This window comes from Moschus berezovskii, chromosome 5 (genome assembly GCF_049115385.1).
Source record: "Moschus berezovskii isolate FMDL1 chromosome 5, NW_MosBer_1.0, whole genome shotgun sequence".
NCBI classification, from domain to species: Eukaryota; Metazoa; Chordata; class Mammalia; order Artiodactyla; family Moschidae; genus Moschus; species Moschus berezovskii.
In genome coordinates this window covers 118217272-118241422 of record NC_142464.1, presented here as the reverse complement: position 1 = coordinate 118241422, position 24151 = coordinate 118217272, and the positions used below count along the sequence as shown (strand labels likewise).

At 44.8% G+C, this 24151-nt stretch overlaps 1 protein-coding gene across 2 annotated transcripts in view; it reads left to right on the top strand.

The window, feature by feature from the left end:
* Positions 1–24151, top strand: part of BOD1L1 (biorientation of chromosomes in cell division 1 like 1) — a 54073-nt gene that overhangs the window by 9802 nt on the left and 20120 nt on the right. For both annotated transcript variants that reach the window (XM_088836500.1, XM_088836499.1), the window contains exons 3-13: positions 2891–3081; positions 3547–4161; positions 4753–4902; positions 6806–6972; positions 8248–8359; positions 9008–9146; positions 10173–10245; positions 12405–18354; positions 20414–20478; positions 21528–21612; positions 23766–23809. In XM_088836500.1, the coding sequence (XP_088692626.1) occupies positions 2891–3081; positions 3547–4161; positions 4753–4902; positions 6806–6972; positions 8248–8359; positions 9008–9146; positions 10173–10245; positions 12405–18354; positions 20414–20478; positions 21528–21612; positions 23766–23809 (7591 nt within the window). The remainder of the gene's footprint in view (positions 1–2890; positions 3082–3546; positions 4162–4752; positions 4903–6805; positions 6973–8247; positions 8360–9007; positions 9147–10172; positions 10246–12404; positions 18355–20413; positions 20479–21527; positions 21613–23765; positions 23810–24151) is intronic.

The following is a 24151-nucleotide window of genomic DNA, read 5'->3' as shown; positions in this document are numbered from 1 at the left end:
GTCGGCAGTTATCACTAGAACAGTCTGCCTGTGGGTGACGAGGACCCTCCTCTATGGACTAGAGCAGGCGAATTGTCATCTCGTGGGTAATTTAGGCATTGCTCTTACTAGGATATCTGTACATTTTCTTCTAGCTATTTTACTTATTTTTAATTGAACTGTTCTTTCATTTATTTTCATTAGTAAACTATGTCTCTTAAATAACATTTTTAAGTTACTCTAAAGAAAGAGTAACTTTTGCTTGTGTCTAACTAATGGTACAGGGCCTCCCGGGTGGCTCGTGTTTAAGAATCCGCCTGCCAGTGCAGGAGATGTGGGTGTGATCCCTGGGTCAGGGAGCTCCCCTTGAGAAGGAAATGGCAACCCACTCCAGTATTCTGCCCAGCAAATCCCATGGACAGAGGAGCCTGGTGGCTACAGTTCATAGGATTGCAACAGAGTCAGACACAAGGTAACAACTAAACGCGGACAACTACTAATGGTATAGGAAAGTATATACACCTATAAATACAATTTCAGACCAGTTTTTTTTGCATATACTTTGAGAAATACTCAGTTGACTCAGATTGAACTGTTTACAGTTGCCATTTTCATAAGACAAGATAGTTTATTTTTTTCACCTTATATTTATTTACTTTATTTTTTTAATTGGAGGCTAATTATTTTACAATATTATATTGGTTGGTTTTGCCATACATTGACATGAATCCGCCCCGGGTGTACATCAGTTCCCCTTCCTGAACCCCCCTCCCACCTCCCTCCTCCCCTTATCCTCCCTCTGGGTCATCCCCGCACACCAGCCCCGAGCATCCTGTACCATGCATCGACCCTGAACTGGCGATTCATTTCACATATGATAATATACATGTTTTAATGCCATTCTCCCAAATCATCCCACCCTCACCCTCTCCCACAGAGTCCCAAAGACTGTACTATACATCTGTGTCTCTTTTGCTGTCTTGTATACAGGGTTATCATTTGCATCTTTCTAAATTCCATATATATGCGTTAGTAAAGATAGTTTAATATCTGCAATTTTGCATGGTTCAGTAACCAATCTGCCAGCTCAATAGTTTAAAAAAAGTTTTATTTTGTTTATGCATTCATTTGTACAACAGAACCTTAAAATGCAAGGGAGCTCAGAAATGATGACCTGAACTGTACAGTGTTTAAAGGGAAGACAAGAAAGTAGCTTTAACGAAGACAGTGCCAGCTGCTGGCATTTTGGCTTTGCCTTTGAACCTGGAGCTATGACTTCTCCCCTCCTCTGGTGAGGCAGCCCCGGCTGCACCCACACGTCACTGAAATGGGCCCCGCAAGGAGCAGTGTGGTTGTTGGTGCGGGCCTCCGTTTCTGAGACCAGAGTGGACCTCTGAGTGAGAGAGGACATAAGTACCCGGGGGCCCAGAACGCAGGCTTCAGGGAAAGAGACTGAAGCCATCACTTGAAGGGTGTGTTTTATCTTGTGCCTTTGTGCTCGCACCTTAAAACATGTTTCAGATTGCTTGTCCTTGCTTCTTCTCCACCTGCTACATTTTAAAGACACCTCTAAGATGTAACAGTGTTCAGAGAATTAGCTTTTTTTTTTTTTTTTTTTAATAATCTTAGAACTTTAGAAAGCAGGTTACCTACTTTGTGCAGTGGTGTCTCATTTTTCTCTATGGCCCACATAAATGGAATTGTAGTATCCCAGGGCTGCATCCATCCTCTACTCCAGACAGCACAGCACTCAGACATAACCCTGCAGGGTGTAAAGAGAGACACCTTTAAAGCAAGGACAGCCGGAGGCCTCGAACCTGCTCTCCCAACACTGTCCAGGGAACTGTGACTCCTCAGGTTCTCTGTTAGAAAGAACCAAGGTTGAAGTGCGATTTTTCTGGTAAATGCATGCCCTCCTAGTTTGTTCAGAGGCCTCTGTGGTTTTCTTCGTGTTTCAGGCTTTGTTGGCCCTTTTGCTCCTCTGTCTCTTACGTGTGATACTTCTTTGAACACTTTGTTGCCTTCTCGTCTCTGGAAATCAGGACTCAGGTTAAATGTCTTCTCCTTTGTAAAGCATTCGCAAATCATCTCAGGGAGAGCTGATAATGATAATGCTCTTTTCTCATCGTGCATTGTATGTCCTAGCGCCTGTTGCATTGTGTTTTGTGTCTCTCGCCCCCCCCAGAACAGAGACCAGGTCCGATGTGCAGCGGCTCAGTAGCCTGTTGTGTATCAGACACTTGGAGCCTAATTGTTGAGTAAATGAATCATTTAGTCTTTAAAGCGAGAAGTTTATAAGAAGGCCAAAAGTTTTAAGCTTTGTTTTTTTTCTTCTAAAGTTTTCCTTTTTTATTTTTTTTCTTTTTTTAAGTTTGGGGAAATTGTACTTTGTGTGTATTCTTCAGTTTTCGTGGACACACTAATACTTATAAGAGACTTACATCTCTCTGTTTTTTTAAAAAAAAGCAGTTGTAGAATCCACAGATTTATTTCGTTCCCAGAATTCAGCTTTAGTGGTCATTTATCCCTGCCTGCCATGGGCAGGATTGAGGTGAGATAAGCGTCACCTACAAGCCTGGCCTTTAGATGCGTGCTCTGTCCAGCTCTAAAGGTACTTTGTTCTGCTTTTGTTCTGTCTGCTTTAGTATCCCCACTAGAGATGCAGTGCAGATGTGACATATTTTATGTTGTTTTCTTTTTTTTTGCCGTATCCTTTGTTAAATGCCACCGTACTGTGAAGCTTACTTTCTATTGTGTATTCTTTTTGGACTCCAAGGAGAGTGGAGAGGATGCAGTTTAAGAACATATATGTAATTGATACAGCTTTACTTAGAAGGAGTTTGTTTAATACTACATTAATTTTGTTTTGTTTTGTTTTTTTCACTTTTCTGTAAATTATCCTGTGTTTCAGATCAGGAATGTTGGAGTCTGGTATTGACCGAATTATTTCTCAGGTTGTGGATCCAAAGATCAACCACACATTCCGACCCCAGGTGGAGAAAGCTGTGCACGAGTTTCTGGCCGCGCTCAGTCAGAAGGAGGACACAGGTGGCAGCACAGCCCCCGACGATGAGAAACCGGACCCTTCCACCATCACCCAAGGTGCTTTGCTTTCATCCTTGGTCTGCTCCACTGCTTTCTTCTTGCACTGATTACCAAGTTGGGGTATTTAGTTCTTTCAAATATCTCTTTTTGGCCACTCTCATGAAATTGTAGTTATTTTAATTATCACCCAGATTCTTCAACTGGCATAACAGTTCATTTTTTAAAAAATAATAGTCATTTTAATAATGTAGTGGATGGGTGTGTGTGTTTCAGTAGAGGCAATAATTAGAGAATATATTATTTTTCTGGGAACTAGACTGTTCTCACATTTGCATGGTGCCTAAGATTCTGTTTTACAGAGGTAGAGAATTTAGAGTGTGTTAAGTCTTAGCACCAGTACCTGAAAGTCTAAAAATGTGTGTGTATGTGTCACATAAAACTGACAGTGGCAGGTGGCCTTGAATCTGCAGAGGGCTTTACCTTCGGCACAAATTTATTCTAAAACGTGTCTTTCCCTCCAAGGTGTCCCTGCCCCCGGGCCCAGTGCAAATGTGGCCAGTGATGCCTTGTCCATCTTGGAAACCATCACTTCTCTCAACCAAGAAGCTAGTGCTGCCAGGGCTTCAACAGAGACGTCGAATGCCAAGACCAGTGAGAGAATGTCCAAAAAAGGCCTGTCTCAGCCAAGCACTGAGACTAGTGCTGAGAAAGAGAGGACTTCAGAGGACACAGCTGATAAAGAAAAATCTGCACCTGACTCTGCAGGGGAAGGGCAGGAAGCTGCCCCTCGGCCTGAAGAACTTAGTGATCCCCCTTGTCCAGCTGAAGAAATGAAAAATCACACAAGAGAAAGTACTAGTTCAGTTCTGCTAAATAAGGATGCTCAGCAAGAAAGCAGTGACCAAAAAAGCAGATCAGCAGATAAAGGTGAAAAGAAGCCAGACAGCAATGAAAAGGCAGAAAGAAAGAAAGAGAAGAAGGAAAAGAATGAAAAGAAAATCGATCACTCAAAACGGAGCGAAGATGTACAAAGAGTAAAAGATGAAAAACAAGCAAAGGATAAAGAAGGAGAATGTTCAAAACTTCCTTCGGAAAAAAACAATAGTAAAGCTAAAACCGGTGAAGGAACAAAAGAAGGTAACAACTTGGAAACGTCTCCAACAGTTTAAAGAACAACGAGTGTCTGTTGAGGGCACATCAAACTTGCCTTCAGAGTTTTATAAATGTATTTGCTGCTTGTGTTTTAAAAGCCTGAAAACTCATATTGTCTTTGCTGAAAGATGAGCATTAAGCATTTGTGTATTTCTTTTCCTTTCTCGTGTGCCACACATGTGCTCGTGTGTTCACAGTGGAAATGAACAGAGACACTCTAGACCTTATAACTGAACTCACAGCTTACTCACATACATTATTCTAAGCAAATTAATCGTTGTATATCCTAATCTTTAAAATATTAGTGGATATCTCAGTTACTTAGTGTTTGCTTTTTGTATATCATTCACATCATAAATTATCAGTTTGATTAATTTTATAGGGTAACCTTGCCTTTCTGTTTTCTGAAAACAGCTCTACCTTATTTGATATTAGTTACTAATGGTGAGAAGTTATTTCTGAAGTTGAAGTTCTTTGAGCAGTTAAAGCAGAAAATTTTAATGTAATTTAGGAATTGGGTGCTGCTTCTGTTCTTACCACAAGATGATTTATTTTCTATGTTTCATTTTCTTGTAGATTTCTCTTTGATAGATTCTGATGTGGATGGACTTACAGATATCACAGTTAGCTCCGTCCACACCAGTGACCTTTCATCTTTTGAAGAAGACACTGAGGAAGAGGTTGTGATGTCTGAGAGCATGGAAGAAGGAGAGATTACATCAGATGGTAAAGCATTTTACTTTAATAAAGCCTCTGTGAAGCTTCCTGTTGAGCAGTATTTGTATACTGAGATGGCTGTGTCGTGAAAGACAGTATGGCGCCGTGGCAGGAGCTTGGGGCTTTTAGTTGGAAGATTTATTTCTGAGTCCCAGCTCCAAGATTGTCTGTCTGAGCGAGCTTGGTAAGTTACTAAACCTCAACGAGCCTAGGTTCCCCATCTCTTAGCTCCACTCCCTAGGATTGTTACAAGAGTTGGATGACATCATGGTTGAACATGCCATGTTTTGGTAGTGTTTGGAGGGGCACAGTCCACGAGACTGCCCTCACTTCTGACACCAGTTGCAAATTCAAGATCCCCAAGACCACCCTCAGGTTTGGTAATTCACTAGAAGGACTCGTTGAAAGCTGTTAAACTCACGGTTATGGTTTTTTACAGCTAAGGGACACATTAAAATCAGCCAAGGAAAGAGGCACTAGGCTATATAGCTTGTCACCAGGAATGACACAGGCACCAAGAGTCACATGGCTAGTGAGCACAGCACCATTTCAAACCCACATCCGGGCTTCTAACTAATACCTTATGTTGCTCTTTAACATGTGATTAAATATCGTTTATGATTTTTTGAAAAGTCAAAAGTGAATTTTATTTGCAATTGCCTGCAGATAGCATCTTTGCCACTGGCTCTTGGATTAAACCCACCTGCCAATGCATGAGATGTAAGATGCGGGTTCAATCCCTGGGTCAGGAAGATCCCCTGGAGGAGGGCATGGCAACCCACTCCAATATTCTTGCCTGGAGAATCCCATGGACAGAGGAGCCTGGTGGGCTACAGTCCATGGGGTCGCACAGAGTCGGGTACGCCTCAGGTGACTTAGTACATACTTGGATAGAATATCTGTAGAGAAAATCACAGGCAAGAAAAAAGTAGAAACTTTTAATGCTTTTCATTATTTTATTATTTCATTATTATAAACTTTTAACTTTTTTCATTATTTTCTTAGTATCCATTTAAAAAACTGGATTAGCAGCCTCCAAAATGCAAGGATAGCACTTCTCACTCTTCATAATTATCCTCGTTAGGTCATTTCTGAGTACCGATGGAGGAAGAATGCTCTTATCCTGTGAACACTCCACTTTCTCTGAACAAACAGAAATCTTTCTTCTAGATGCTTTATTGGGTCTTTTCAAGGTTTTTCCTGGACAGGGCTAGATTTTCTGTGTATGGGATCCAAAAAGTAAGAAGATAGCTCTTTTGAGAGTACGAAGCAGTCCTTATTGCCACTTCATTGCTTCTTGCTGTGTCACGGGGAACTTTTCTTCCTTCCTAGGGTAGAGGGGTTTTAGCATATACTTGGTGTATGTCCAATTATTAATTCTTGCCTCTTCCATAAGTGAAAGATCATAAATGCTCATTAAAATTTCAAGTTTAAAGCGTGGCTTGAAGGGAGTTTGTTCAACTTAATACTGGTAAAGTATTCATGCCAAGTCTGTTGACATACAAATGAGGATTAACTGTCTGTCAAGGAAACATCAGTAACTCTTAAAGTCTACTTTTTCTTTTTGATATGTGAGAAGCTGAAAGAAAGAAACAGTATGTAAGTCAGGAGGACGTCCCTGGCGGTCCATTGGTTAAGACTGTGCCTCCAGTTCAGGGGGTGTGAGTTTGATCCCTGCCCTGAGAAGTTTTGCATGCCAGGTAGCACAGCCAAAGAAAGAAACAAAAAAAAGTTTAAATAAATAAACATATGGATTATAGCCTTTAAAAATTTCTGAATTTTCACATACTGATATTTCTCCTGTTGGACCTACAAATACCCTTAAACTACTTTGATACAGCTTTTGCCACTTGATGTTGATGTTAATTGCTGATTGACAGAAATGCTCTTCTTTCTACTGACTTTCTTCCAGATGAAGAAAAGAACAAGCAAAACAAAACAAAAACTCAAACCAATGATCCCAGTGAAGGAAAAGCAAAAAATGTGCGGCATGCTTATGTTCACAAACCATATCTTTACTCAAAGTATTATAGTGATTCTGATGACGAACTTACTGTGGAACAACGGCGGCAGTCTATCGTAAGTTAGATTTGAGCTCTTGTTTTGTTAACCTATTAAATCAGGTTGGTGGGCTTCCCTGGTGGCTCAGAGGTTAAAGCTTCTGCCTCCAATGCGGGAGACCCGGGTTCGTTCCCTGGGTCAGGAAGATCCCCTGGAGAAGGAAACGGTAACCCACTCCAGTATTCTTGCCTGGAGAATCCCATGGACGGAGAAGCCTGGTAGGCTACAGTCCACCGGTCGCATAGAGTCGGACACGACTGAGCGACGGAACGGAACGGATACTTGACTAGTCTGTTCACAGGCTACTGGTGAGCATTCGAAACGGTGACTTATAGGTTCCACCTTCAGGACCCTTGTCATTTAACTAGGCAGAATAGATAAAAATGTGTGATGGAGCTGTTCATATCATCGTGATTGGTGAAAAACAGGTAACACCCTCAGTATTTCATAGTATGGAAATGTTTGACCCAAGTATGGATCCAGCCATAAAGAGAGATGGCATCAGCCGTTAACATGTTATTAAGAGGGAGGCTCAGTTGTCCACATATTTCCTGCATTTGATAATACTTCCAAGATGTACCACTGAATTATTAACAGCTTTTTAGAGAAACTGCTACCTCATTGTATGTATACATCAGTTTTAATAAGTTGGCTTACAATTTCAGAAACATTAAAATATGAAAAGTTGTGCATCAAAGAATAGGGAAATATTACTCCATGAAAAGTGATTTGAGGGAAGCGCACCAAAATGTTAATGGTGGCTTCTCTCTTAAGAGGTTAGTTGATCAGGAGTTATGCTCATGCTTAGGGTGTTTGAGGCTTTGAGTTCTGGGCAGGAAAGAGATGGTAGAGTAACACAGTGACTGGATCCTCCCTGGTTTAAAATATAACTGCAGGAGGTTCCACATCCAAACCCTGGATCCTGAGAGTATAGCCTGCAAGTAACATTTATTGTAGGAGAAAATCAGATAATTATGAAGACCTGCCTCTACACTTGACGCTCATAGATATTTTTATAGGTAGCCTTTTTATTGTAATAACAGTTTATTAAACCACCATTTCACCAAATGATGCCTTTAAATTGGTGGCATTCTGAAAGTAAGGGGGAATGTCACCTTCTGTCTCTGTTGGAGCACATGTGCGCACAGAGATGTGTTCATAGTTGCACGTATGCACTTTACAGAGCCCATTAATCTGTGAGAACAGCTGAAGGGCAAGCATATTGTTTTTCAGGGTATTTTTGCTCTTACTTGAGAATCTGTCAGCATAATTATGAATATTTTGTGGTTTTAGGCTAAAGAAAAAGAAGAGAGACTTTTAAGAAGGCAAATTAATCGAGAAAAACTTGAAGAAAAACGAAAACAGAAAGCAGAAAAGACAAAGTATTCAAAAGCTAAGAGTCAAGGTATAAGAGATCTTAACTTTTAATTTTTAAACTATGTACTTACCCCATTGACTTCTAGATATTAAGATAGCTTATGAGATATGATTATAAAATAAAGTGATAAAAATTGTATCTTAGATTTTTAAAGCTATGTATTTTAAGATGTTTAAGATTTCCTTTTTATTCTGATGTCTTTAGTCACTTGTTTATTATATTTCTATATCTAAGTTAAACATTCTATCACATACCAGATTATGCAACTCACATCATAGCAGTTTATTTTCCAGTGATTATGGAATGAATTATCACTGGAAAATTTACTGTTAATCTGTGAGTCCTCAAGCCTTGCAGTGATATTAATGGAATTCATCTATACTTTATGTTAACTAAAATGTCAAACATTTATCTGGAATATTTCATTGGACAAAATTGAACTTCCTCTGGACGCTGATCTTGTTTGATGTAAAATACACGCATGTACATATATGAGCACTTAAAAAATATAAGACTTCTCCATCTACATGAAATATTTTTATGCCAATACAACTTAGAGATATTGAAGCCATTTTTTATTTTTACAGTGATTAGAAAATCTTAATGAAGAATAAAGATTACACTGTTTATAAAACTGTCTTCTGAGACATAGTTTGTTGATTGCTTCTTCCCCAGGCAAAAGTAGTGTGGACTTAGAAGAATCATCAACAAAAGGTTTGGAACCCAAAGCCCCCCGAATTAAAGAAGTCCTTAAAGAACGGAAAGTTTTAGAGAAAAAGGTAGCCTTAAGCAAAAAGAGGAAAAAGGATTCCAGGTACGTATTTATTCGGCCACACTCCCATTATAACACTCTCTCAGCAAGCTTTCAGAAGAGAGGCACTGAAGGTGACAGTGAAGAGGCGGACCTTGAGTGTGCGTATTGTTCCCTGTTTATGAGACAGCGTGGGGGAGGCTTTCCTTTTCAGTATCGTAACTCACTGTATTGATACCTATGATATTTCAAAGCAGTGTGTGCCAGTCTTTTTCTTTTGCGGGGTGGGGGCAGACTTTATTTGATAACCTGCTGGCACCGTTGGACCCTTTGCCCAGAGAAGTGCACGTGCACAAGCACACAGTTGTCCACAGAGTCTCAGAGAGTGTGTCGAGCCTCTGCACGCACTCAGGGGCCATGCCCCTTCTGGGCATCCGGTTACCTCTTACTGACGGCACTGCCTCCATCCTCTAGTCTGTCCACACACTTCACTAGGATCTCCTGCTTCTCCCCGTAAACCAGCGTTCCAAGCCAAGCACCACATGATCACGGTTAATTCTGTAAGAATTACAAAGCTGAAGAGACTGAGGGTGGCTGTGTAGGTATGGGCTATACCATTGCTGTACCAGCAACATGCAGTTCTGTAAGTTTATCTTAGACTTGAAGGTAACTAAGTGATTTTGGCTGAGTCAATAATTTGCAGAACTCAGTGAGAGGAGGTGGCTCTCACTTTTCTTACAGACTTCAGCCTTCTCAATCTGAATAAATAGAAATACTCTGTTTATTCAGAAGATAAGACTTTCAAAATGAAATTGTAGCCCATGTCATATTCATCTTCGAGTGACAAATCACAAACTTTTGTTTCAAGAATACTTTCCTGTAGGACCAAGAGTGGTCCACTTCACATTCAGAATTTAGCTTTTCACTGTCAACCAAGAATAGGGTTTAATTTGAAGTGCACAAGTCTCTAGGTACAAATTAAGTGTTTTATAGTAAAGAAAAGCTAAGCTTTTTTGTGTAAGTCTTCCGGAGAAATTTAAATCACATTTTTTGGTCCAAAGTTCTTATTTCACGTTTTGCCCCACCTAGGAACATTGACGAGAATTCTAAAAAGAAACAGCAATCTGAAGAAGATTCCAGAGAAACACTCAAAACAAGTGAGGTATGTCTTAATTAGTAAAACCCCACTTTAAATGCTCTTCTGTTAAGCCATTCAGTTACTTGTAGTAAAACTTAGAATACAGTCTGATTTTTTTTTTCTACCTTGAATAAAAAGTCTGTCACATTCAACATTCCAGCACCCCTATGCTGCTGCTGCTGCTGCTACTAAGTCGCTACTAAGTCTGACTCTGTGCAACCCCATAGACAGCAGCCCACCAGGCTCCCCCGTCCCTATCCTATTATGGCCTAAATTCTTCATTTTGGCAAGTTGATTCTTGTGATCTTTTATCCGGATAATATTTACTTTTCTTCTCCTCTCTCTTCCCCCAACTCCTCCACCTCTTGTTTCTTAAATTGATGGTAATAGCCAGGAATAATAATGAAAAAGAAAAGGAGGAAAAAGCTAAAATCCTTCCACTAACAAATTATCATTGTCTTCCATTTCTTACCCACATATGTTCATAATTTTGTAGAGCAAATGTAATCTTGCATAGTGTTTTTAACATTCGCCCATACTCATTACGTGCTGTAACTTCCTAATTAATATATTCTGATGATTATATAGCTTACGTTGAATGAATATGCTGTAATTTAAGCATTTCCTTATAGTTGAGCACTTAGACTATTTTCTAAGATGTGATCATTTTATATAGTAAAAATATGTAGATAAAAATACCCTCAAAATATTCAGTAAGTACCTTTCTTCTCCTTTTTACTTGTGATAAACTATTGTTTTCACTGGGTTTTAATCTTTCTATACACTTCCATATTTATAATTCTATAGCTGAACTATTGAATATCTTAACACTTCTAAAGAAAGCAGTAATAATTTAGTAATTATTTATTCATAGCCAGCAAATATTCTTGATGTCTTTATGTAGAAATTAGAGTCATATACTATATTCTGATATTCTGATGTCATTTATTAATATTTAACTTTATTTTATGAGAAATTCCTGTGGAAAATGATCTCATAAGATTGTATTCACATTAATTGGTTAGAATTTTAAAATTTCATATTGTAAAATTAGGTTGATGGCATCCCTGTTAGTTCTTTATTTGTGGAATTTAATTTCAAAGTATTTTTTTAAGATCCTGCTATGTCCCAGTCCCTATAGTAATAGTGTATTAATCTTCATGTCGAAGTGTAAAAAAGGTGCAGTGATAAACTGACCCAGAGACACAAAGGGCTTTCTGAGGACTGCAGCCCATTGTTTGAATAAGAATAATTATAGCTAGTTCATGAGTCCTTATTATGAAGTGTCGTTGGTCATTAACATTAGTCCAGTCAGCGCCAGACTGTGGGTCAGGAGGAAGGTTTGGCTGCTTTGGTCTATTGGTATCTTCCCTTGAATATGAACATGTACATCTGATGTATATGATATGATTACTATTAGTTTCCATGAGTTTCTATGTGCATTTGAAGCTTCCTAAATAAACTGTCTTACAGGTAACCTAAATTCATGAAGTTCTCATAGATAATTTGCGTTTCTAAATTAAAATGTAAGAAAACTTTATTTCATTGTAAAATTTTTAATTGCCTTCGTTAGGTATTAAGCCTTTGGACTAAAAACAACTAATGTCATTCTTTCAGCTTCTATTTATTAGTGACCACTGGACATGAGCAATTTAAAGTCTGAGAATGCCTCCAAATGCCTGGACGCATCTCAGCAGAAAGAACTACTCTCTATAAAGATGCTGCTATATAGTGGGAAGAGTATTAGACCCGGAATGAAATTATCTGAACTCGTTGCTAGGTGTCACATTATTGAACCACCCTGAGTTTCAGGTTCCTGATGCATAGAAATAAGTTAATAATACATACCAGCTGTTAGCAGAGGTGAAATAAGTAAGGCGTAGCATGTGGTAAAGAATTCACCTGCCAGTGCAGGAGACGCGAGTTCGATCCCTGGGTCAGGAAGATTGCCTGGAGAAGGAAATGGCACACCATTCCAGTTTTCTTGGCTGGGAAATCCCATGGATGGGGGAGCCTGGCCAGCTATAGTCAATGGGGTCACAAAGAGTCGCATGGCTTAGAAACTTAAACAACAACAAGAAGCATGTTATAATGTTCAGCATACTAAATGCACCCAAATTTTAGATTTACATATAAAAACTAATCTTAGTAGGTCTCATATTTTAACTTTTATTTTTTTACAGCATTGTGAAAAGGAAAAAGCATCTTCTTCAAAGGATCTGAAGCATGTTCATGCAAAGAGTGAACCAAGTAAACCTGCTCGGAGACTTTCAGAGTCTTTGCATCCAGCTGATGAAAACAAAAACGAATCCAAAATAGAAAGGGAGCACAAAAGACGGACTTCTACCCCTGTTGTGGTGGAAGGGGTGCAGGAAGAGACTGACACGAGGGATGGGAAAAGGCCAGTGGAACGCTCAGAAAGTGGCACGGAAGAGCCCCAGAGACAGAAAAGCACGCTGAAAAACGAGAAGCATCTAAAGAAAGAGGATTCTGAAACACCACATGTAAAAAGCCTGCCTAAGAAAGAGGCGAGATCCTCCAAGGAAAAGCCTGAAAAAGAGAAAGCTCTGTCAGAAGACAAGCCGTCTACAAAACATAAGTACAAAGGTGACAGTGCGCATAAAGCAGGGGATGAGACTGAGCTTCACTCTTCTGAGAAAGGCGTGAAAGACGAAAATATTCAGAAGACAAGTCAGCAAACAAAACTGTCATCAGATGATAAAGCTGAACGAAGAAGCAAACACCGGAATGAAAGGAAATTGTCGGTTTTGGGCAAAGATGGTAAACCAGTTTCTGAGTATATTATAAAAAGCGACGAGAATGTTCGTAAAGAAAATAAGAAAGAGAGACACGGGTCAGCCGACAAAACCAAGGCAGACCACAAATCAAGAAGATCAAGTGATTCTAAAATTCAGAAGGACTCTCTGAGCTCCAGGCAACATGGGAGCACAGTACAGAGAAGAAGCGAAAGTTACTCCGAGGATAAATGTGATAATGACTTGACTAACGCAGATAGTAATTCAAAACCAGAAGAGGCGGTTCACAAGGAGAGGCGAAGAACCAAGAGCTTATTGGAAGACAAGCTTGTGTTGAAGTCTAAGTCCAGAAGCCAAGGCAAACAGTTGAAAGCATCTGAAACAGAATCACAAGAAAATACCACAAAACTGGCGACCACTCCAAAACCAGAGAAGGAGAAGAACACTGAAGAAGGTGAGCCAGAGAGACAGCGGAAGTCCAGAGTTGAGGACAGACCTTCTGAGGAAAGCAGTGTGGAACCCACATCAGAGAGTGTGGCCCCGTCCGCACATAGTGTGCAGAGAGATTCCAGTCACAGGGGGAAGTTGCCACCAGCAAAGGAGAGGTGCAAGGGCGAGAGAGAGTCAAGCTCCACCAGACTCGAGAGGAGGCTGTCAGACGGGCACAAAAGCAGGGGCTTAAAACACAGCAGTAAGGACGCGAGAAAGAAGGAGGATAGCAAAGCAGAGGACAAGGATGGAAGAGAAGCTGACGGCACTCAGGAGAGGCCCAGAGGGAGCAGTGCGGCCGCGGAAAGGAAGTTAAGTAGAAGGCTGTGTGAAAATCACAGAGGCAGCGCATCCCAAGAGATGGCTAAAGGAGAAGAAAAACCAGCAGCAAACCCTTCAGGCGCTCCCAGTAGTTCCTCCCTTCAGAGACCCAAGAAAAGTGGTGATCCTGCTCTGATGCCCGAACAAGAGCCAATGGAAATTGATCCCGAGCCAGCCATGGAAAACGCAGCGGAAGTCCGCAAAACCCAAGATGGCAGCAGCAGTAGCTCTCAGCAAGACCTTGACTCAGAAAATGTTATGAAACAAAAAACTACCGCTGCAGTCCTAAAGGAGGAGTTACAGACTCCCATGGGAGAGTCAAAAACAGCATCTCCGGCCTGTAAATCAGGGCGTGGAACAGGAGCTGTTGGAAATTCTGAAAAGCACGCTGACCATAGAAGCACCCTGACCAAGAAAATGCATCTCCAAAGCTCTGTGTCCAAACCTAACTCTGGGGAGAAGGAGTCCGCTCAACAAGGAACTCATGAAATGAATGTAGACTCTGAAACGACTCACTGTTTGTTACCCCATGCCCTGTCAGAAAGTGACAGGGCACAGAAGAATTTGAAAAACACCACCAGGCCCACTGAAGAACGTCTTACTCCTGGAGACGCCTCTCTTAAACATTCCACAAAGGTAGATCCCGCCCCGTCCTTAGGCACCATGACTGCTGGGCCTCAGAAACAGTCTCATGACTCAGGGGTGCCTCCTTTAGTTGACAAAAGAGCTGGATCAGAAGGCGCCACAGCCAGCACCTCGCTCATCCACCACTCTGAAATCCCTCAGCAAAGCTGGACTGTTGGGGAATCAGAATTCCCTAGGACAAGTGACAGCAGAAAAGGTGATGCAGTTTCCACAGTAGATATGCCAGCAGGAGCCAGCGTGGAGAGCAGAAGACACATTCCAGAAGTTGCACAGGCCTTCGTACTGCACAGCAGACAAGGGGAAGTAGACACGCCTGTTGGCAGCGAGTCAGCGGACAGGACAGTGGAAAATGAGAACGTTGACCAAGAAGGTGGCTCGATGGATGTGGATGGGAAAGGAAGGAACTCAAGTTTGAAGCAGACAGTTAGGGCTTCTGTAGAAAATGGTCACAAGGCTGCTGTTGCCGTTGATCAGGTGGTAGGCATGAGTACAGAAACAGATACTGTTGGACTTAAGCAGAGCAGAGGCTCAGATGAAGTCGAAAACACACCAGCTGATTCTGACAGAAGGCACGGACACAGTGAGGTGGACACCAGTGCTGAAAGCAACACCGTGTCCTCTGTTCTACAGCAAAGGAGCGGGAAAGCCGAGATGCCAACAGCGAAGCCTAGTAGAGGAGAAAAGGCTTCCATCGCCAGCAGCACTGAAGGGAAGGACAGCAGTGTTCCCCTAAACCCAGTGAAGGCAGGGACTGCCACAACCACATCTGCAGAGACGGTGGAGGGTGGGGTGGCCGTGCCTTGCACAAGCATCGAGGCAGACGAAGGCCTCACGACGGGCACGTGCTCTGAAAACCACCCTCTTCACCTCGGGGTGGAAGCCAGAGAAGGCACCGTCTTTGCCGCAGCTGAGGAAGGTGGGGGTGTCGTCACAGAAGGATTTGCAGAAAGCGAAACGTTCCTCACAAGCACCAAAGAAGGAGAAAGTGGGGAATGCACCATGGCCGAGCCTGAAGAAAGAGCGGCCAACGCCGCGATGGCCCCCGCGGGGACCACCGAGGCTGACGCCAGGAGCGCAGCGACCGAGGAGAAGGACGACGCTGTAACCAGCGCGGGTTCCGAGGGCAAGTGCGATGGGTCTTCAGATGGAGATTCGGAACTTGTGGAAGGAGCGGTCACGTTTATCAGTGAGGTTGAGAGCGATGGAGCAGTAACAAGTGCGGGGATGGACATCAGGGAGGGGTCCCTAAGCAACGAAGAGTTGGATGGATTCCGGAGAAGCCCTCCGAGAGCAGGTCCCAAGAAGGAAAGCGAGGGGGCAGTGACGTGCACGGGGGCAGCGGGGAGAAGGGACGGCGACATCCTGTGCTCCGCAGCTGGCGAGGGGCCTCAGGAGGAGCGCAGGGTGACGGGGGCCCCCGGCGGCCCCGTAGACACCCCCACGCCCGCGGCAGCCAGCGCCGCCCAGGAGGAAGGCGGTTCAGTGCTGGACGGCCCAGAGGGTGAGAGTGCCGTCACCAGCACCGGCATCACCGAGGAGGACGGGGAGGGCCTGACGAGCTGCACGGGTTCGGAGGCGAGCGGCGGAGGCTTCGCCCTGAGTTCCGAATCCGAAGGAAACGAAGAGAGCGCCATGGACAGCACGGTAGCCAAAGACCCCACTGGGGCGCCGGTGGTGGCCGCCGGCCCGGGCGACGATGAGGGCGTGGTGACAAGCACGGGCGCCAAGGAGGACGAGGACGAAGGGGAGGGCGTGGTGACCAGCACGGGCCGCGGGAACGAGGTCGGGCACGCGTCCGCATGCACAGGGATGGCGGAGGAGAGCGAAGGGGCGTCGGGCTGCGAGAGCGCGGGAGGGGACGCTCAGCTCGGCCCTGCGGCGGGGCGCGGGGGCGCCGAGGCCGGCGGCACCGGCCCACACGCCTACGAGAGTACCGCGGACAGCGTGAGCGGCGCTGAGAAGGACGCCAAAGACGCGGAGATCTGCTCTAGCGCCAAGGGGATCGTGGAGAGCAGTGTGAGCAGCGGGGCTGCAGGGGAGGGCGTGGCGGCTCCCGCTCCCGAGGGTCGCCAGGGCCCCATGACCAGCGCGGCTTCAGACCGCACGGACGGTGAGCTCAGCAGAAAGGAAAAAACCGAAGACACCACGCCCTCCACTGGCCTGGTGGGGGCCAGTTACAAGGCCCTTGTGTCCGCTGCTGTCCCAGAACAGGAGCCTCACACGTTGCCGGGCGAAAAAGAAGATGAGGGTGTCATCACCTCCGTAGAGAACGAAGACTGTGACGGCCTTGCACCCGCCACTGCCTTTGACAGTGTCGCCAGCCGGGCTGGTGTGGCTGGGGGTTCAGGTGAAGGGAAGGGCTTGGTGATCTCCACCAGCACAACAGACGATCTCACCCCACAGCTCAGCACCGTGGTAGACGTGGGGGCGGGTCGTTCAAGCGCTCCGAGACCTGGAGAGAGCACGGAAGGCCCCAGAGTGAACGTGGAGGAATTCGAGGCCCCCATGCCCAGCGCAGCATCGGGTGACGGGAGCCAACTCATGGCTGCGAGAAACGAGGAGAAAGACGAGTGTGCCATGATTTCCACGAGCATCGGGGAGGAGTTTGAAGTGCCCATTTCCAGCGCGACAGCCCTCCACGGTGCCCAGAGTCCGCAGCCGGAGGCAGCCATGGAAGACAGCGCCAAAGGGCTGGCTCCGGTGAGCCCCGACGACTTCGAAGGGCCCACGCCCAGCGCACCCGCACAAGCCGAGAGCCGCCTCGCTTCAACCAGCAAAGAGGAGAAGGATGAATGTGCGCTCATTTCCACCAGCATCGCAGAAGATTGCGAAGCCTTTGTGTGTGGTGTGGCTACGGAAAGGGAGCATGAGCAGTCCGTCCTGGAAGAGAAGGATGGCAGTGCCGTCATCTGCACAAGCTCAGGAGAGGACTGCGAGGCCCCCGTGTCCAGTGCTGTCGCTCGAGAGGATGCCCAGGCCTCAGTCATGCTGGGGGAAGAGGCAAGCGATACGGCCATGATTTCCACCAGCACATCGGAAGGCTGTGAGGCGGTCATGGCGGGCGCCGTCCCGCAGGAGGAGGAGCTGCCCGCGGGCACGGGCACGGAGGATGTGAGCGATGCCGCTATCATCTCCACCAGCACGGCCGAGTGCCTGCTGGCCCCCGCTGGTCTCGACAGACATGAAGAGGTTCATCTGAGTGCAGGCAGCCCCGAAGGAAAGGATGCCCCGTCAGCCACGGAGATGAGCAAGCCTGAGGCCCCTCTGTCCAGCCTAATGGCCGAGGACGAGTGTCAGTGTCCTGGGCCCTCCACAGGGGGAAAGGAAGTGTGCCCCACGGTGGCAGGGGATACCAGGGAAGGGCATGGCCCGGCGTCGGTCAGCATGCTCTCTGCAGGTGTCGGGAGTGTGCTGGAGAGCGAGAGGCTTGGAAAGGACTGTGCAGACAGAGTTCAGAGAGAAGATGAAAGGCCTGAGGAAGGGACATCAGGGGGCAGCACCCCAGCGACGTGTCCAGCAGGGGGGAGTGGGGACTCTCCTGTCGACCCGCAAGGACCAGAGCAGGCGCCCAAGGGCACCTCCGTTACTGTACGCTGTTTGACAGCAGTCAATCCTGTTGCTAAAAAGGCTGATGACCAGTGGGGGCCTGAGGGCACCTTGAAAACCACCACCGCTGAATGTATTAATGGCCAGGAATCAGAAACAGCTCCTTCCCACACAGCAGCCCTTCCCACCGCCTACAATGTAGCTCTCTCAGCTCCTAAACAGGAGCAGAACTTGACTAGCAGGAGTGACCACGGTGGCCAGTGCACTGTCCCAGCATCTGCTGAGAAAACAGGAGAACATAACAGCGTGACCATGTCCTGCCAGCAGAGAGGTCTTCAAGTCACTGTTTCTTCTGAAGAAAATTTGCGTGATCTAGGTGAGACTCTTAAGTGCAAATTTTCGTGTTTTATAAAGATAATTCTATGTAGAGGACATTTAAGATGATTTTGGTTCTGAAAGTGAAAGTGAAGTTGCTCAGTCGTGTCCGACTCTTTGCAACCCCATGGACTGTAGCCTACCAGGCTCTTCCATCAATGGGATTTTCCAGGCAAGAACACTGGAGTGGGTTGTCATGTCCGTCTCCAGGAGATCTTCCTGACCCAGGGATTGAATCTGGGTCTCCCACATTGTAGGCAGACGCTTTACCATCTGAGCCACCAGGGATGTTTTGGTTCTAGAATGTAGCAAAGTCACTGTCATCCAACTTCAGAGCCAGGCTCCTCTAAAATCCTGTTTAAACGGTTAGTCTTAGACCCACTTCTCATGGGCAGTTAGGAGGCTTCCAGCTGTCTCATCAGCTGGACAAGTGTCCGCAGGACTGTTGCCAGTTACTGAACATCTTTGGCCTTCAGGCTTCTTATCAATCAAAATGAAGGCACCTTACCGCAGTGTATGAGATGAGTGTTTTTTTTTAATCACCCTCATTTTACAAATGAAAGTTCAGAGAGTTTAAATAACTTGCACAGTACTCGGATGCCTCTTAGGAAAAAAAAAAAAAATCACATCTGAGCCTCAGCTTTCTGTTGTGTGAGAAGGGGACAATAGCACAAAACAAGCCCCGTTCCAACCCTCATGTGACTTGTTACAGATTCCAGGTATGTGTCAATTCAGCCTAGCTGGCTGCTTCTAATCAAGGAAGCACGTTATGTTTTATTTAGCAGCGTTTATTGTGCATGTAAATGGGCTAGTTTCTGGCTTAGTATTTGAAGAAGAAAAGAATCGTATTCCCTCCTGCTAGATTCCAGAGCGTGCCGGTCTTGTTGGAAACTTGTTGGTACATTTCAAAGGTGTAAGCTTGGAGCTCCGTCATTGATTACCACTCACCCCCATTTCAGACACATTATACCAGGTCCCAGTGTGGATTCAGAGATGATGGGAAGATGATTGAGAATCCAGCCACAAATTGTGTTTAGGCTGTGATTTGGCACTGTGACAGGTGCTTAGGACATGCTTAACAGGATGCTATGAGAACTCAAAGAGGGTACATAGGCTGGACGGGAAGAGAGCAGGGATGCTGTCTTCCTCTCTACTCTGTAAATGGGAGCAAGCTGCACTTTTAAGCTGAAATATCACCTAAGTGCTACTCTGGAGGCTGAGGCCAGTAGATTTAGTCCTGTTTCTTATGGGGACTTAGGAGACACAAAGAGGTGTTCCAAGGGTTGATATAAATGACTTTGAATTTTTCTGTTGACTTCAACTTAGGGTGAGTTGAATGCTCTGGAAGTTTCTATGACTCAGCCATTGCTACAGTCTGCTATTTCTCCTGCCTCCTGCCTCTCCTTACCTCTGAAGGAGTGTAAATAGAAGGACTTTTAGCACGGAATAAGCCCACAGCCTCCTGGAGAAAGGAAGGGTTTTCTTGGGAGGCTTCCATGTGGGCAGGTGAAAGGCACAAGTTGCAGGACACGGAGAGAAGGAAAGAAAGGGATAGGTCTGAGTCCACCAGAGAAAATTCTGTGCCCTTTTTCTCTGTTTCACAGTTTTTAACTTTATGTTCAACTTTGCTGTGTCAGCACAAGCAAGTAAAATGAGTCTGTTCACAAATCACCATCTTTATTAGGAATATATCTCAATGGCCTTGAATGTTTTCTTTTAGGGACAAGCTTGATACAGATATCTATAGAAAAATACTTGGAAATAAAACGTCCTCACAAATGATGAGGTGTATCATCCTTTGTGGGCAGCCATCATAACAGCCAGAAACACTTTTACACACATCCCATCCGCCCGAAATGAGTCAATGACCCCTTGCCTTTTATCTGAGACTTTTCGGATATATTCCCCTTTATTGTTTTCTACTGACAGCAAACTAAAACAGGACGGAGGAGGGCATAGCATGTCTAGATAACAACTAGACAACATTCTGTTACCTTTTGACTCAAGATATATTTTGCCAGCAACTTCTTGAACTGATTGAATGGTTTGCATTTCTTTAGGCAGCGAAGAGTCTCCATCGAATGCTCTGGGAGGATTGGGACTGAAAACCAACTTGAAACCTGAGGTATGGCTGATCATTCAGTTATGCTGAACTGTCAGTGGTGTACGTACCTTTTTACCATGTACAGATATATGTACACGAGCAGAATGCAGCCCCAACTCTCACTGCACTGAAGCCGTTTCAGTTCTGTTACCTACACAGCGTGTGAGGGAAGAGTTCAGAACCTCAGTAGTCTCAGCTGATAGCACCATCATCAGTTCCATCCACTCAAACCAGAAAGCCAAGGGTCACCCTCAGCCACCCCACGTTTCATCTTTTGCTGGTTCTCATAGTTTCCATTCCCAGAATGTAACTTGAATCCACCTGTTTCTGTTTCTATGGCTACCAGCTAGTCCAGGCCTCTGCCCGGTAGGTAGTGTCCCCGTTCTGCTTCCTCTCCAGCCCCTCCAGTCTTCACCCAGCCCTGAGAGTCAGCTTGAAGAACACAAATTGGGTCATGTCATTGCTCTGCTTGAAATTTCCAATGACTTCTCGCTGCGTTTAGAATAAACTCTGGTTTGGGAGGAGGTTTCCTTGTTCTTCTGTCACAGCCTGTGTGCTTTACACAGTTTAGTCTCCATGCCCCCTTCCAGCCTGATCTCCTGGCGCCTCCGAGTCCACATGACAGGATAGTGGTAAACATGGGGCTGTGAACACAGTGCAGAGGAGCCTCGACTCCCAGCAGGGCCAGTGGGTGGGAGGGAGGCAGCTTGCAGGAGGACGTTGGAGGGGACTTCTGCAAACAGAGTGGAAGTGTGCCCGAGGACACAGAAAGGGAAGAGCCAGGCGTGAGTCCTGGGCACTGCGGTGTTTCAGGATGAGCTGCGCTGAGACCTCAAGCCTCTTGACGAAATGGGACCAGATCAGGAAGGGCTTGTGTGTTGTACTCAGCATTTTACTTTAGCGCAGTCGGAGAGCCACTGATGGATGAAATACGAGATTAGTTTTACCTTTTTGTTCCTAAAGGTTGACACGATGCTGAGTGTTTTGTTAAATTCACTTCAGGTGAATTAAAGTTAACTTCTTATTTCAAAACCCTCATTTACCTTGTTACGGCGCCTTGGACTTTTTAGGTATTTGTGCCGTCAGAGGAAGAGAAAAGTCATGAAATGCCGGCACCACCAGGAAGTCCAAGTGGGAGAGAGCTGAGTGGAACAGGTAAACTCCTTTTAGTGGTTCACGTTACTTTTTCCTTACGTGTGGGTTTATCTTTTATTACCACTTAAAATTTATAGCTAATATGTAATAAAACATTGACAGGCTATATGGATTTACCTATCATTTTTTAACACAGATTAAACTCTTTGCTGTTTCATTTTTAACTTATACTTTTTCTTCATAAAGCGTTAGCATCAGTCAAAATCACATGAAGTTGTTGTTTAAATCTGCTGTCTCTGAATAATTGGGGCCAGACGAGCTGCTTTGGAGCAGACCCTTGCTCTCGCCCACAAGTGTGTCTCTGTGGCCTCCCTGTCCTTCCGGGTGCCATCACAAGCTCTTTTCCAGAAGGCTGGTCTGTGCCCGTGCACCCACCTCTTTCGACCTCCCGCTCCTGACCCCTGGGCGCTGGCTGTTGCTGCGTCACTGAGGCTGCTCCCTGCCTGCAGGGCCTCTTAGTGTCTCTGCGCCGGTCTTCAGTGTCCACTGAGGGTGTGAAGGGAAAGGGCTCAGCCTCAGACAGGGTTTGGACAGTAGCTCTCAGACACTTCGGTCTAAGGACCACTTTACACACGACCTCATCTAGATCTGACCACCCACCAGAGACCCTCACTACAACACCATCACACTGGGGGTGGCGTTTTTAATATATGGGGTGGGTGGCAGTATATTCAGTGTGAAGGGGACACAAACATCCAGTCCATAGCATTCAAAACACTGAGAAGTTCAGGCAAAGCACGGTCCAGGAGCAGAGACATCTTTCAAAGGCCCAGTTTCTTACCTTCTCTCTTAATCCCCAGCAGAAGTAATCGCTTTCCCATTCTTGTCCTCCAGGAAGATACCTTGTGCTGTCATTCATGGCCGAAATCCTGAGACTTCTGATTCAGTTTAGGTGCCTGAGTTACATTTTCTAGAATTTTTTTTTTAAACTCAGCCATATATTGTGGGCATCCTTCATTGTCAGTATATATAGATCAACTTAATTTGTTTCAATAGTGGTTCACAACACATGGTCCCACCTGTTGGGTCTTTTAGTGCCCTCCAGTGTTTGTAGCTTTTACTGTTATAAATAATGCTGCAGTGAGCTTCGATATGTGTATAATCATGTACTTCTCCAATTTTTTTTGAAAAAGTGAACCGAGAGGTCACAGAACACACACGTTTAAATTTTCATTTCAAGTGCTTGCTATTCCCCCTAATTTGGAGACAAATATTGAAGAACGAGTAGGTGTGTATTCAGTGGACCAGGCCAAGAGAAAGGCAGTGTGTGAGGATTTGGTGTATATAAATCCTCAACCAGGGCTTTCTGGGGCTGTCAGGGTGGGGACCTTCCAAGGCAAACCATCTGAAAGGGCAGCCTTCGAAGTACATGACCACAGGAACCTTATAAGCAGAAATACCAGGGGTTCCTGGAAGACCACCCCAAGACCTGGTAAGCCACTCGTCCTGACATGTTAAAACCCTAACGATGACTAATCTTCCCAAAACTTGGATAGATGGTATTAGTTAAAATTCCTGTGTATGTGTTATAGTACACATAATTAATATCCCATTTGTTAATTGTCAAGAAGGTAACATTTTTGGATTCTGAAGTTCTTTGTTCCCAGAGTTGTATTTCAGACCGTGTTTAGGTACAATTCAATAAGAGATCTACTTACGTAAAAGGAAGTTGTTTAAAAGAAAAATGTGTGTTCTGTCATTGTTGAGTAGAAACAGTAGGCCTTGTACTTCAGGCTTCCAAAGAATATAAATAGGCCTTTGCTGTTTGAGGGGACAGGCTCTACCTTTTCATTTGATGGGACTCTTTTTAAAGAAACTCGTGTTACCCTGTCACCTAACAGTCACAGCAGAGGCCTTCCCCACCTTCCTCCCAAGCCTCAGGTCGCCCACATGGTTAACTCACTGTAGTGATCCAATGGGCTGCTGCCATTACTCTAAAAACAAAGGGAACATTATGTTTGTTGTTTTTCTGGTCATGTGACAGAACACAGATGGTATTGATAGAAAATAATTGGTCCAAAATTTATAATCCACAAAGGCAGCTAGGCCACTTAGCGACTTAGTCTCACTTAACTAAAAAGCTCTCAATTTGTTTCTCTGTAGTTCAGAACCAGTTTTCAATTTCCTTATTTCTCATTTTTGTCTTTGAACAGTTGAACTGCAGAGGGAGCCTTCGCTGGCGGTTGAATCACCAAATGTATGTCACCATAATTGTTCGGATTTTGTTGTTATCACTTGGGATCATTTTGGTTTGAGGGCTGGCCACGTGTTTCTTTAGGAGACGAGGCTATTTGTAGTGTGCTCTCCGTTGAAGTTCAACTTACTCACATCTTTAATTTCATGTTCAACTTTATCCACTGATGTCAGGAAATTTAGTTGCTTTTCTCAGAATAAAAGGAGTCACTCTGAAAAAAGGAGTCACAGCAGCCCTGTGTTCTAGTGGCTCTTTAGGCCAATATCATGAGACAGAACCAAGGAAATAGAAGAAGGTCCAGATCCCTCAGACTCGGGAGCTCCCCTGGTAATCTTAACGAAATTC